Here is a 14848-nt window from a genome sequence, read left to right on the forward strand (position 1 = left end):
ATGTCCTCAGCCGACCAACTGAACGTTTTACGTGAGCGTAACAAAGAGTTGTTGAACCGCTTGAAGCAGCGGGGAGAGAAACTGGAGCGGCTCAGCGGCTGCAGTCAGAGCCGCAAGAGGGAGAGAGAGGACGGCGCGGAGGAGCGGAGGGAGACCCGGACCCATGGAGGCCCAGATGCTGCCGGGGCCAGACGGACAGTGAGATTTGCGGGTAAATAAACCATACAGATATTTGTATATATTAGCTAGCATACAACACGTGTGTTTCAGGCCGTGTCAGTCGTTAAAAATGTCCTCTTTGTATTACTGTTGTCATCGCTGCACTAAATTCAGGGATATTAAAATATTTGGCTTTCTATTTTTATGTTTTGTTCAACGATAAGAGTCTTGCCCAAGTTGAACGACCTAAACCACCAAACAAGTATCTGAATATAGTGACTTGTGAAGTGTTTTGTAAACTAGTTAACTCGCTGTTTCCAGACCTTTCAACCGCATCTCAGCGGATGGAGGAATGCTGGACCTTAGTGGTCTTATTTAGGTGTTGGATGCGGTGGAAAGGTGCTAAAAAAAAAAGCTTTTGTAAAACTTTACATAGCTGCTGATGTGTGTTTTAAAAAAATGCTATTTATATGTTACATTTCCCTGCAAGCCTGTGTTATACGTGTGATAAATACAAAAGAAAATCCTGGAATCGTTGATGCAGAAATGTGTTCCCTCGTGTCTCCATCAGATACATGCGAGAGACAAACAGACACCCGCAGCACTATTTCAACACCGCCTTCGACCTCCAAATACAGACGAGGGACTTCTGAACATACAGCACCATCAGACCTTTTCAAAGACCACAACAGACCTCCTCTTGTCCACAGCAGGCTGCAGCATGTGGACCCGTCCCCAACCAAGTCCTGTCTAGTAAATCACAGCAGGGAAGAGGTAGGAACAAAGAACTGAGGACAGTCTGCTCAAGTTCATCTCTGTTTGTTTTTGTAGTTAGCTGTAGATTTGTGAGTTTATCATCAGCACTACTCTGATCTTTCCCCCTAAATCTCAGTTATCTCTTACAGTAAGCAGCATTGTCAAAACCGGTTGGCTTAAAGAAATAACTCATCCCAAAGTGAACATTTACTCACCCCCATGTGTGCTGGAAACTCACTGGACCTGTCTTTGGGATGGCTTCTAAATATATGTCTTCTTTTACACCATGAAATAACAATAAAATGGCAATCAGCTGTCTCAGAACAACCTTTTCAACATGATTCAGTTTATTTGAAGCCAAAAAATTGCACTGTGAGTCCAAAAGTCCAATGTTGTAATTGTCACCTATATTTTCCTCACTGGCCCTGATCTGTTTACTCATATGAGCTACACTAGTCTTTTGTTTAAATAATAATTCTAAGGCTTTTTACTCCAGCTTTTTTGGAGCTGTTAGTTAACCTATGCCCCTTTTGTAAACGTTTGGGAGGAGACACAGGTGGAACAGCAAGGCTCTCTTATTGCTGCGTGTTGGTTTTGTATGAACTCAAATGTGTCTATGGGATGAATTATTTCTTTTCACAGCTGATTTTCTGAAATGGATTTAAGTAGAACATGTTAACCATAATGCTCTGCTCCACTCGTTTGTTTTTGTAGAGGGAGGTTCGGAGTCACGTCACATTTCAGTCTGATGAATGTGAGGAGATATCTGCCTCAGACAGGCATCATTTGCAGCCATTACTCGGATATGACTGGATAGCAGGTACGCCTTACAGGTCTCTCTGTCTGGTCCTGTCTTGGACACACAACCATCTAATAGTCATAACAGGTGATGTTTGTTCCCTCCCAGGAGTCCTGGATGCTGAGGACTCCTTGATAGAGCGCTCTGACGAGTTCTTCACTGACCTGCACACGTTTCGATCGCTCAATAAAGACGAGTGTGTCCACAGCCCACAAGCGAAGTAAGTCCTTCCCTTTTGATGGCGCATAGTTTGCCTGTGATTGATGGTGGCTTCATTAAATTACTATTAATTTGCTTTGCTTATAGATTTCCTGAAGAGAACCATTCAGTCCTGCCGCTGCTCACTTACAAGAACAGTCCAAAGGCTGACACGGATACTCATCAATGTAAGAGGGGTTATTTATTTGAATATTCTAGCCTCATTTTTCTTTTTATGATGGCTGATGCAATTCTCATCTCTGCCCGCTCATCTTTTTGTTCAGGTACGTTTTCTTATAGGATTAACAGCAGGCTGTTCCCTGTTCCACTTCACTCTCAGGAGTGCTGCCCGGTGTGCAAAGAGCACAAATCCTCCCAGCCTCACACTACTACTGAACCGGCTCTCATCAGGTAATGATCATGTGCACTGAAAGCGCCTTTTATGACCCCTTAGCAAAAGAAGAGCACCCAAACTCTGGAGTATTTTTCCTTGTTATTTACATATTATAATCTGAAACGTCATGTTCCTGGCTTCACTTGTGTCGCTGTGAATTTCACTGTCAAATAATGGTGTATATAGTGTGTTGTAGTGTGTTTTCATTTACATGTGGGGTCAGTATCCACAGGTCAAGTCACTTTTCCCCTTTTTGAGGATAATTTATGTATCAGCTATTGCGTTAAAAAAAACATAAAGTTGTGATTGAGGCAAAATTGTGTGCCTTTTTGAGAGTCCATATCGTGCAAATGTTTGAGCATTCCTGCAGATATGGGTTGGGTTAGACTTCAAATCAATACATGGCCTTTCACATGTTTTATCTTCATGTTTTTAAGAAATAGCTTTGACAATCAACAATCTTTTAGTCAAGCTATATTAAAATCACTATGTTTCCCAGCATGTCTTTTGTCTCATGAGTTTTCTTTTTGTTTTCTTTATAAGGGTCAGTATCCCGCGCTCCACCCTTTTGCCACCCTACAAGTACAAAGCTCATCGGCGATGCAGTTTTGACCCTTCTGATAGTTTTGGGTTACCATCGGTGAGTAAGGGATCCCACTGCATAACAATTTACGATTTCTTAGCTGTGCCGTTTACCTTCTGAGTTTTAAGTTCAAAATTGTGTACTGGAGTCATTTTTGACTCGTGCATCTCTGTGGTCCTGTCCAGCACTGTCTCTCTGGCTGGTCGAACACAGGTCAGAGCACGCTGCCGCCACCCAGCAGCCTCGATCTGCGGAGCAGTCTGAATATGAAGAGCTCACAGAACCAGGAACTTGAGGTGACACACTACAGGCCTCGTACTGTATCTCAAACTTAAATACAATTGACCTTTTTCACAAGAGACATTTTGATATGTCATAGTAGAAAATGCACATGTGCAACTAAAACATTAATGATAGCTTAGTTTCATTAAGTGTCACAGTAAGCAATAACAGTGAACTGTTAATGTGTGCTAATTATTGGATGCGTGGTGTAGCCTCCGGAAGAACTCAGTTCAACAACTTCTCTCGTTCTCTAGTAATTGCAAAAGCAGTGAGTGGTACAGCCAACACGCAGGTTGGGCCAAGAACAACTGCCCCACAAACAGAAGTGAGGCCTTTCATACACAGGTTACCGTCACAGATTCGTCTCGCCTCGTCCTAACATCTGATTCGCTTTTTCCTGTCAAGAGGAGGAGAATCCCGTGTTCTTATCTTTTCTCACAAGACTGGAACGTGTAACGACCAGTCTGCTTCCATAATGTCAATATACTGCTAAACATTTGTGGGTGTTGAAGTGCGCAGGCGGGTGACTGACTTCCCTTGAGAACTGGACATTTCATAGACACAACCAACTCCAGCTGCATAGCTGTGTTATACTGACCTCGCTAACCTGAACTTTAATAGACATGAAGAGTAATGGAGAATAACAGCAGAATATAATGATTTATATTATCAGAACCAGCATGCACAATAGTAAGACCCTGGAACTGGCTTATCTAAATGTAATGCAGTTGTTATTATGTAAAAAAAAAAAGATCAATGTTGAATTCTGTATGGACTTACATGACACAATTATCATATTCTCATATTTTTCAGGAATCTGCTCCCAAAGTGTCCGGTAAAATCTCTGACCAGATCTCAGATGTGTCCCGTTTGGCTCGTCACAACTTCGAACACTTCTCTTCCAAAAGAAAACTAGGAAGCATGTTTTACCATTTGCACTAACAAGCAATCACAGGTCTCTTTTGAGGTGATAATAGGAGTTCCTGAGTCATTTGTCGACACCCGAATGTATTTCCTTTTTTGTGTTCCGGTTTTTAGTCTCTGTATTGTGTTATTTGTTAACTGTTTTATTTTAATAATGTTTTCTGAAATATCTCTGTTAAATTTGTATGTTCAAATTTGATTTTCAGTATGAAACAAACAAATTGTGATCTCAAAAGAAAATGCATTGACCTTTGTGACTAATCCTAAATAAATACATTTGAAACAGGATATCTTTTTCTTTTTTTTCAAGATTTGAATGAGTTATAGAATTAAATGCCACATGTTATCATGTCTTCTGTCTATTTACTTATACATAATAAGATTAATTACATGGCAATCATTGAGCACAGGACTTCATGTTTTCAGGAGTTGCATTTTATTTGTCCTGATCTGAACAAATAATTGTTTGGATAGATTTAGACTTCACATGTGACTGTCAGCAACCTCGTGGACATAAAGCAAGATCTCATAGTGTTACGCCACCGTGGAGACGGTTTTAGAAACTACTTGTTTTGTAAATTTCACTACATTGAGGAAGTCATTTTAAATCCTCTCTTTTGCCCTTTACAGCTGTTTGCAATGGCTCCCAGCCTTCTGTGTAGTTCTGTTTTTAACTTCCTTTGACTCTTCCTGACTGTGGGACCGAAAACACTGAGGCTGATGTATAAACTGTACAGATGGTGCAATTCACAGGAAACCACAAACATCTATACTTAATGTCAAATACTGAAGCAATCCCAGCGTTGACACTTCAATGTTTCCAGTTTGTGTCCTCCAGGCGAACATATTAGAAAAAGCTAGATAGTATAAACAAAATGATTAATAAAATGACTAACGAGTGACCAATAGAATGAACTCAGAGTAAAGAATATGTAATTGTATTGCTATTTTTTGTTGTAAAGTTAAACAGGCTGCAATACTTTGTTGTAGCACAAACGGCTTGCTCAGAGCCATGTGCTGTGTCCTGGCAGGCAGATTGTCATCTTAACTTTCTTTGAGATGAGATTTAGTGATACTAAATTTGATTTTTTACCACAAACCGTTGTGAATTGAAATGTTGCTTCTGAAACTCAAGTTAGCATCATCATCCTATTTTCAAATACTCCAGTGGCATGCATGTTTTATGCTCTGCTCATTTTCATTGGTCAGCTACTATAGTTGCAGTTTTTACCTTGAAACTACAACATCCTAGTGAGAGATCAATAAACTATAATCCAGCACTGTAGACATAGCAGTGATCAGATGATAAAATGGGGGTTACATGGTATTTAAACCAGGTGATTTACTTCACTGTTAAATACTCAAATTATGCACATAATGGCCATTACACATTTTAGTTTTATTTGCTTCAAATCATAAGAATTACTTGTAATTTTTCAAAGCCTAATCTACTTTTTTAGATTATAATTCAATGCATGTTTCTACCTTCAAACCGCCTTTGGTTCTCATTTCACACAGTATAACTTAACAGGATTTGAAACTTGCTTACTTGAGACCACATCACTGAGAACATCATGCCTGTGTTTACTGTTTTCAGTTCAGTAGAGCTATCATCAGACTGATGTGAAAAATGACTTCAGCAAAAAAAGAATGTTCAGTTTATCATATAAAAATCATAGGCATTATGCTGTGCTTTTCGGAATTACTCAGCAGCAGCGTACAGTATACACAATCAGTAAACCTGAAAGTAGGCCAAACAAAAAAAATTAAAAAAGGTTTCACTTCTGCTCGTCACGTTTTATGCTGTAGCAACCAACCTAGTTAGACACTAATCGCCTCAGAAGTGCACGATGAAAGCAATGTACTATAACAGACAAATCATAACAAGATCACAATGGATAACAGGCCTGCTCCTGGTGTACTTGAGGACCAGCGAAATGTTGAGAATGTGGGAGGGGGAACTTTATTGAGAAATGTCAACGTCTCACACAGGAACAAACAGAGCGAGGCAAAGGGGCATTAAACAGTAGTCGTATAGAACAATACAATTAAGCTTTGTGCATTTGACTTGTTTGTCACATGTCCATGGGGAGTTCAAAAAGTAAAGTTGGAGGTGATGTAGGCTTCAGTGCCTTGCTCATTGAAACTCCAATAATGACAAATACTAGCAGTCACGAGAGACAACTTAACCTGGGCCTGAGTTCTGTTATCACGCATGTGGAATGGAAATAACTTTATTCTGTAACTATCAGCTACAATATCCTGCCATAGTGTAGAAATCCAACAGCACAGATTGTGCCATTACTAAAACAAAACAACTGCTATTGCAGTTGATGCTGTACTTCATTTTTCACTACCTGTCAGTGCTGCTCACTTCCTACCGATTCACATCAATTACATGAATCACACGGAGCAGCATCGAAAGTTGACTCATTTTCACATGGTTTCGTTTTCCTGCAGATTCCTGGGATGTACCAGCTTTAAACCTTTGAGTGAGGAGTTATAACTTGGCTTTTGTTCCTTGTTCCATGATGTCATGTTCAAAATCACTGGCATTTAAGACACATCACACCACTATACATTGTGATCAAACTATTCTATGACATCACACTATTATCACTATTACTCAGTACATTGAGTGCTCAACCTCATCCAAACTCTGTCATATTGCCTCATAATGCTTATTCAATAATCAGTGAATGGAGGTTAGAGCCTGCCTGCTCATTTCCTTCCTTCAAACTCTCGACTCACTTCAAGGAAATTGTTGCTGTTCGCACAGACTGCTGGCCCGCCTTTCTAAAATGATCAGTGCACACGCTGGAGGCTGTATCCTCGACAGTATACATTTAGCTTGAAAGAGGCGATGAAGAACATACTTGTACTGCTGGTTCTGCTGAATGCTCAACCTCTTAAGGTAGGTTTTGTGTGTCTGTAAGTCTGTCATGCATATTTGCAGTGTTTGTCAGGGACTCTGGACAGGTTGGATATCAGCCAGCGTCCGCATTCTTCTGGCTACCAGCATACGGCATACTTCTTCAGCACAAAGTGAATTGTCAGATTAAATTGAACTTCCTTGGATTCGTTCAAGTGTGAAGTTAAACAGGCATAGTAATTAAAACAATTTAAATATGTGTAAAACAATGTTCATGCCATATTTCTTAATTTAATGCATTCATCTTTTAAAGATGTTTATAGTCTGACTTACTTTGTCACCTGTCATGGAGCGAATAAAAGGAAGAATTTATCATTTCTTTTAAAGCATTTCTTTTCTGTATCCATGCCAATTTTGTCTGGTGTGTGGCATTGTTAGAGTAGCAAGTCTGACTGGTGAACCTGTATGCATATTTGTTTTCAATTGCTTGGCATCTGAAGCATTTTCAGACTGAATATCTCATTGTTAAGACACCAGCAGCAAACCTTTCTTCTGTTGTCCGGCATCCTCGTGCATTTCCATGAAGAGAATGTGCTTGTTTTGGCATGCAGCCAGGAGAGAGGGGAAACAACAGAATGTTATTTGACAGTAATTAATAACGTAGAGCTTCACAGAAGTTTATCTTTGTCATCACATCCCGTGCTACCAGTGGTCACACCACAGAATAAGTCACGTATATGCCGAGGGCTTCCAGCTTGCCGCCTCTGTTTCCTGTTATACGAGAAATACATTGCTTCAGTCAGCATATTCTAACTTCTGCATGTCATTGGAGGGCACTGTGAGATACTTTCAACTCTTATGTGCAGGACAGGTGTGTCAGCAACTGTGCACTGTGTTGTGTCCTTTTCTGAACACCAATGCTTGTAGCTGCAATGATGCATGTGTGCAGTGCCCTAAGCATGAATATGTCTGAAGGCTCCACAGACAGGAAGAGCTACTGTAGAGGTGAAATGCAACCTCTATAAATTCAGAACAATGGCTGCTTGTTTAACCATGCCTGTGGCTCAGGCCGGCAGCATTACCAAGAGGGAAAAGGTGGGCGCAGGTGTGGGTGGTCGGGTACTACTTTAAGCTCATTTTTAATTGGTTCTGCTTATCTGTTGTCCCCAAATGACTTAATTGCTGATATGTTAATTACTACCAGGAAAAATGTCAGGCTGATATGAAAGTGGGCTGCAAATATTTCCCATGTGGGTAATTTCAAAATGACTTTTTACCTGGATGTTCAAAGCCCCCCAGCAGCCTTTATACAGCTTTGTGTCAGAACATTACTAGAAAAGACTTCAATGTTCTTCGCTCTCCTCATCTGAACACCACTAGATGAGTTGCTCTTATGTTTTGTCTCTTTCCCATAGGTCTGCTCTCAGCCCTATCAGGCAGACTCAGATGGAAACTGTCTCAACTCAACAACAGAGTACCTGTTGGAGGGTTCACACCTGTGCTGCAAGAAATGCCCCCCTGGTAAGTGATTTCCTGTAGTAAGGACTTTTTTGTAAAGTTTCTAGAGTTACTAATACCGGACTCATACCAAAGCTCAGGTCCATGTTATACTGAAAGACAAAGCTGTGTTGGTGCAGAATAAAAGTGATTTGGGGACACAGGGTGTGAAACAGTGAACGCTTGTGCATGGAGGTGTGAAAGTTTAACACCTACAGTGACTTTCAGCACTTCCCTTGTTACATCTTCAGAGATTACATGAAGCAAGTTTATTGTGTATATTAGTCACTTAAGGAAAACTATTTATTTAAAGTAGGCCAAGACCGATAATTGGTCAGGACAATATATTTCACAGTATCACTCTATATAACCTGATAATTGATGATAAATTGCATTCCATAAATTACAATGAAATGAAAAATAGTGTCATTTAAACATACTTTGTCCACCAAAGAAAAGTAATTTTTTTAAGTGCCAATTGTCCGATGCAGTGTAGTTTACTAAGCCACATCTATTTAATCTAATCATTTCGATCTAACCTAATTCTGTTTCTTCGTATTTGCAAACAGACTGTTTTGCTTACAATTTTAGAGAAAGGACTTCACGATGAGGACTAACCAATGTATTAGGCAAATGTAACACTACCTTGGGTAATGTTGTTGCGATTGCTGGAGTGTAAAATTTAAATCCAATAGAGCAGGACAAAGCCACTAACATTAGCCTTATGGCCTCCAAGATCAACTGCTGTATAGTGCCAATTGTGAACAGGGCTGTTTTTGTTATATTGTAAAATAACCTGTAACCCCACAAAGAAGAAAGATACCGTAAGAAAGGTAGCTTATGATGCACAACAAGTGTTTCGGCTTTGCAGCATTGCAATGTTGCGGCTCATGAAGAGCAGGAATCTAGTCACATTGTAGAATGTATCCACATTATAGACACGTTCTCTGTTTGAGTTTTTCCAATCTTCTTGTCAAGATGTGGGCCATAAAAACTGCAGATGTGCTCACACACTCCTTTGATCTCATGTGCCTGCTGACCTCATCTCTCCCACTAGGTGTGATGGGAATATGTGATGATGTGTATAGATCAAACCAACATAACAGCTCAATGACAATGAGGAATATTCTGAACTGTACCTTTTAATCTTTACGTTTGTCATCGATTGGTGGACATGTTGGTGTTACTATATTTATGTGCTGTTATAAAAGGCTTTTTAAGTAACTAACAAGAGGCTTTTCATTCATGTATATGTTCTAACAGGACAGCGGCTGACACAAGAATGCTCTGAAACTACGGAGACTGTGTGTGAACAATGCCCAACAGGCCATTACATGGACAGTTGGAACTACTTTTCAAACTGCTTCTCCTGTATCACATGCAAATCGAGTCAGTAGATGTTAAGATTGCAATTTAAAAAATATGTATTGTTTTGCTTTATTTTTTAACACATAATTGTTCCTGTAAGCAAAACATTCTTTTTTACATACAACCAGCCAAAGGTCTGCAGGATGCTCAGAGCTGCTCCTCTACTGCAAGGTCGAGGTGCATGTGCCAACCTGGGAGGTATTGCATCGTGGGATTTGGTGACCAAGTCTGCACAGAATGTATAAAGTATAGGAAATGCCAACTTGGTTCTGGAGTGTCTGTGCCAGGTACAGCAATTACTACTAATAGCAAATACTGCTATTTTTCAATTGTCACGGTTTGTGTCTTTACCATAACATTTTGTTTTTATTATTTACACATATTATGTTTATAAGATCTCACTGATATTCAATTATATTTATTGCAAAATTGCATGTGTGAAGAAGAGGTTTACAGTTATAAGAGTTTGAACTCCTGTTTCATGGGTCAACAAGACGCGTTTCATTCACTATTAATCCACCGATAATTTTTTATATTGTAATAGCTATATCATCATTTACATCTGTCTCTTAGGTCTATATATACTGTCAAACTTGTGACATACAGTATGTATCGTTAAGTTGAAATGAAATGGGATGTGTGATAATGAAATGGCAGTAAATGGCAACATGTTTGGATGTTGTTCTCAGGGACAGTCAACACAAATGTGAAGTGTAAAGAGTGCCCGAGTGGGACGTTCTCGGACACGGTCTCCTCCACGAACCCCTGTCTGCCCCACACTAAGTGAGTAAAGCATATAATCACATCTGCACGCAGTTGTTTGAAGCTCAGATCTTTGATCTCTCGCTTTGTTTCTCCCCAGCTGTCATGAGAGGGTTGTTGTCAGAAATGGCAACGCTACCTCGGACACCATGTGTGAACCTTTTACAACCACATTGTGGCCTCAAATCTCCAAACAAGGGCCTCACATTGAGCCTGTGTTCACGACTACAAGCACAGTGATGAGTACAGTCTCAGTAACCTCAGACTCCGTGGCTCCACGTAAACTGACAGACACCACACTGTCTATTAGCCCGTCTTTTTCAGAGAAAGTGTTCAACTCTTCGACAAAAACCCCGTCACCAAGCACAGTGCCTGACAGTACACTGGGTAGGGTAACTAATTCTGTGTTTCTAAGCAAGTCATTGTGAGAAAACTGTGAGGTCTAATCAATGTGTAATCTCTCTTTTTGTCTTCGTTTTGTGTCTCGGTTTACCTCTTTATTAGCTGCAGTCATTGCCGGTGTCATTGGGTTATTCCTTTTTTTCATCGTTATCATTCTGCTGTTCCTTTGTAAAGCAGGCCGAAAGAAAGGTAACTGCATCCTGTAGAAAATGTTATTATAACTAGTTCATTAATCATGTGTTTGTTTTGTGGAGAAGCTATGATTGCATCTACATCATTTTGTATCTTCAACTTGAAATACAGAATGATAATGACTATTTGTCAACATCTTTGTTGTTTGTTGTTGTTTCAAATTTCCACTACCTTACCAAACGTTCACTTTGCTTTTTTGCACAGGCGCAGCCAGATTTAATTGTAAAGTAGATGCAAATGGTAATTGTGAGAGTGGTGATAAAGTGAGTCTTCTGCGTTTTTTTCTTGCTTGACAATCTTTTAAATATAGTTAAATCTATACAGAATACGGGGAATCAACCTTTTTGTGTCCTTCTACTGCAGATCATTCAGGATTATTCGGGGGAAACCCAGCTGAATTGTATGACAGTACCCTTACCAGAACAACAGTGCCTGCTGCAAAGAGGGGAAGCATGCAGCGACCATAGTCAGTCCAGTAGCAACACTGAAACATTTACCCGAACAGGCGGTTCCAGCAGCCAAGAGTCCATCGGCCCTTTGCAATCCACCTTAGCTCTTCACAATCTACACTCTGTCCTGTCGGAGCCCATGACTTTACTTTCCAATACAGAGACTGTCACCCCGCAGCCCAGCGTCCCCACACAGTCCTCATCTCAACCCACCAGCCCTCAGGTCATCAGCCCTGTGACCACCAGCCCGCACGTCAACGTCAACATCACGTTCCACATTGAAAACAGGTCTTGTGGGACACCGTCTGTCACGCCCACAGACTCGACGCAAGTTGACTCTAAACTCCCCTTTGGAGAGGAAGAGGAGTCCTTTAGCATCCCGCATCAAGAAGATGGCAAACAATCACTGATGTCAGTTCAGGAGAGTGAAAGCTGCAGTGCATAAAGAGTCACCTCCGTGAAAGACTGATACATCCATTTGCTTATTTCTTTCTATCATGCTACAACATTGAAAACAATCTGATTTGCAACAAGATGCACTTCATAGCATGAGGACAACCAGACATGCTTAAACCTTAGTTCTGTTTATATATCATAGCCATCAACTTTCACTGTGTGTTTATATATGTATATACAGTAAATAAAGATGTACATATTGTCTTTCTTTTTGCAGTGCAATAGTAGCAAATTAAAAGGGATGTAAAAGTATGATCCGCAGTCTACAGTCATCATAAGGTAACTTACATGTCTTTACAAGAGAATACAATCTCAGCCTGTCTCCCAACATACTCCATATTAAACGATATACCATAGTGGTTGTAAAATGTCCAGTATTTAGATTGTTTATAAAAGTGAATGAGTAAGTGTAAATAATCTAATGAACCAAGTAAGTTAAATGTACTTATCACACGTATCATTAGGCAGCTGAATGGCTGTCAGTTTTACATTAGGATTGTATTAGAAGACTAGACTGATGCATCAGTGTAAACAATATTTGTATGTTGTGGCTGGTCATTATCGAACTAATAACTGCTTTAAGTATAACTGTGGCAGATTTTATTATGAAAATGGATTATGGTTTGTTTGTTTTAGGTTCATGTTGTACACAACATAACAATAGGCAAAGTATCTACATCTTTACAGAATTGTAGTTTGAGTTAATGTAATGTACAATATTGCGGTTTTTCAATTTACTGGCGTCATAGCATAACGAAGAATATTAAATAGAAATACTCAAGTAAAAGGCAAACGTGTACTTGTTAAATGTACACATTCCAACACTGATTGTAGTTTAGTTACTGTCAGTGACTTTCCATAAAGATGGGGGACTCAAAAGAGGCAGATAAAACAAAAAAGCTGGGCCAAGATTAGAGAATTTACAACACATACTAAACTGATTCTGGGTGTTTGCCTGACAGCTGCTGGTTGAAGGCGGACACTGCAGCCGACACTGGAAGCCGGCTCATAAACGCGTTTCAGTGGACAGTGAAAGTCTATTTTTAAAGCAACTTCTACACTTATTTTATTTGTTTAAAAGTCAAAACAGTTTCTAGTACACATCCAGTTCCAGTTCGTACTTTTTTTTTGCGTGTTTATGTGTTGTAATCAAGGTAGCAAAGCAGCGATGCTAAGCGGGAGGTGAGGAAGTCTGAGCCACTCCATTGTTCGAGGGAATTAAACTTTATATTGTCATTTATTACGCCTCGTATTCACTAATACAATCTCTCATATTTTTAAAATAAATATACATGTCGTACTATTCCCTTATGTAACGTATTTATTGATGAACAGCTGCAATCTCGTAAATATTATATTTGATAACCCCCCCCCATCGATCAATTCAGTTGGTTGCGTCTGTTGCCGCTGTGTGCTGCTCTCCTTCCTGAAAGACACTCGCATAGGAGCCGCGGATGTCGCTTGGTATAGGTCGGTGAGTTGAGGCTTTTTTTCTCAATTTCTATCCATTTCTTTCTATGCATTGACAAATGTAAATACCTTGACCTCTCACATGTTTACCCCATAGCTTATTAAATTAGTTTTGCCCTATTGTGTGTGTCTGTCCCCTCTCATCCTCCCGCTGTAGTGTCGTGGTCCTGGTCGGGTATGTTTACAAATCCAGCTTGCAAGCAATGTAGAGCAAGCCAATTAAAATAACCTGTATGCTAAGTTCCAACACAAGTGTTGGCTCGACAGTTTGTTGTAGATGGTAAGAAGAAGAAGAAAAAAAGGAAGCTCAGTCCGGGCTGTTGAATATCTCGTCATAATGGGAATTTAAAAGGAAGCTTCTTAACAACGGGGTGGGAGGAAGACAGCCCCGCTGCAGGTGTTTACCTGTTTCCTTGTTGCTTGGTGCAGACAGTTGCTGTGTAAATAAATAAATGAAATTCCAAAATGAGAGGGGAACTGGGTGTAGCATGGTGGAGAAGTATTTAAATAAAAGTATCAACACATTCAGGTGTTTCCTCATAACAATCCTCGCTAACAAAGTGAAAACTAGGATGCATTGGCTCTCTTGAGAAAGCTCAATAGGATTACATTACAAATTAGTTAATTGCTATCGTTAAGAAAGTAAGAGGTTAAAAGAGCATTCTGGTACTTCTGATATTAGATTATTCGGAGTAAAAGTGATTACAAATAGGTCTACAACTCTATTGATTATCCGTTAATCTGCTGATTGTTTTCTCAAGTCATGATTCGTTTGGTCTGAAAATGTTCCCAGAGCCCTGGGGAAATCTTCAGTTTAGTTGTTTTGTTCGTCCAAAACTGTCCAAAATATGTTACAAATACAATAATCAAAATGCTGGGCGAACTAGCAAATCTTTAAATTTCTGTAGTGGCAACCTGTGAATTGGTTGGCATTTTTGTGACAGCTAGCTATGACAGCCCACTGAAATCACTATGAGAAAAATTATATGTTTAACTGGCTCTCGTTGAAGAGTGTGTTGTTAATGTTTGACCGAGAGGATATGCCCCCATTAATCATTTGTTTGTTATAAATGCATCAGCCCCTGCACTAGGTGCATTATTGAAGATTAATGGCCTCTTGTTTTGTTGTTGTTTGCCACAGAGAGAATAAAGGTGAAGATTCCTGAAGATCTTGTCAACTTCTTTTGTCAACTCCCACATGGCAGTAAACCACTCGCCTGAAGAATAAACCAAGTACACTCAGCCCCAGAGCATTGCCCCTGTAGATGCCGCTCAGTCTCCGTCT

The 14848-nt window shown here is 39.9% G+C and overlaps 2 protein-coding genes across 2 annotated transcripts; both read left to right on the forward strand.

Annotated features, from left to right (window-relative positions):
• On the forward strand, positions 1–4362 carry miip (migration and invasion inhibitory protein; the record flags this gene model as incomplete). Its single annotated transcript, XM_079218295.1, has 9 exons — positions 1–211; positions 731–933; positions 1630–1735; positions 1823–1934; positions 2021–2100; positions 2197–2323; positions 2850–2946; positions 3075–3185; positions 3985–4362. 9 exons carry the CDS (start codon positions 1–3, stop codon positions 4111–4113), a joined length of 1176 nt encoding a protein of 391 aa, XP_079074421.1. The 3' UTR covers positions 4114–4362.
• Positions 4363–8020: 3658 nt separating this feature from the next.
• On the forward strand, positions 8021–12227 carry tnfrsf1b (tumor necrosis factor receptor superfamily, member 1B; the record flags this gene model as incomplete). Its single annotated transcript, XM_079218296.1, has 9 exons — positions 8021–8086; positions 8383–8488; positions 9728–9805; positions 9961–10119; positions 10522–10615; positions 10695–10981; positions 11099–11185; positions 11393–11451; positions 11552–12227. 9 exons carry the CDS (start codon positions 8021–8023, stop codon positions 12080–12082), a joined length of 1467 nt encoding a protein of 488 aa, XP_079074422.1. The 3' UTR covers positions 12083–12227.
• Between the last annotated feature and the right edge of the window lie 2621 nt (positions 12228–14848).

This window comes from Taurulus bubalis (assembly GCF_910589615.1).
Source record: "Taurulus bubalis genome assembly, chromosome: 5".
Lineage (NCBI taxonomy): Eukaryota > Metazoa > Chordata > Actinopteri > Perciformes > Cottidae > Taurulus > Taurulus bubalis.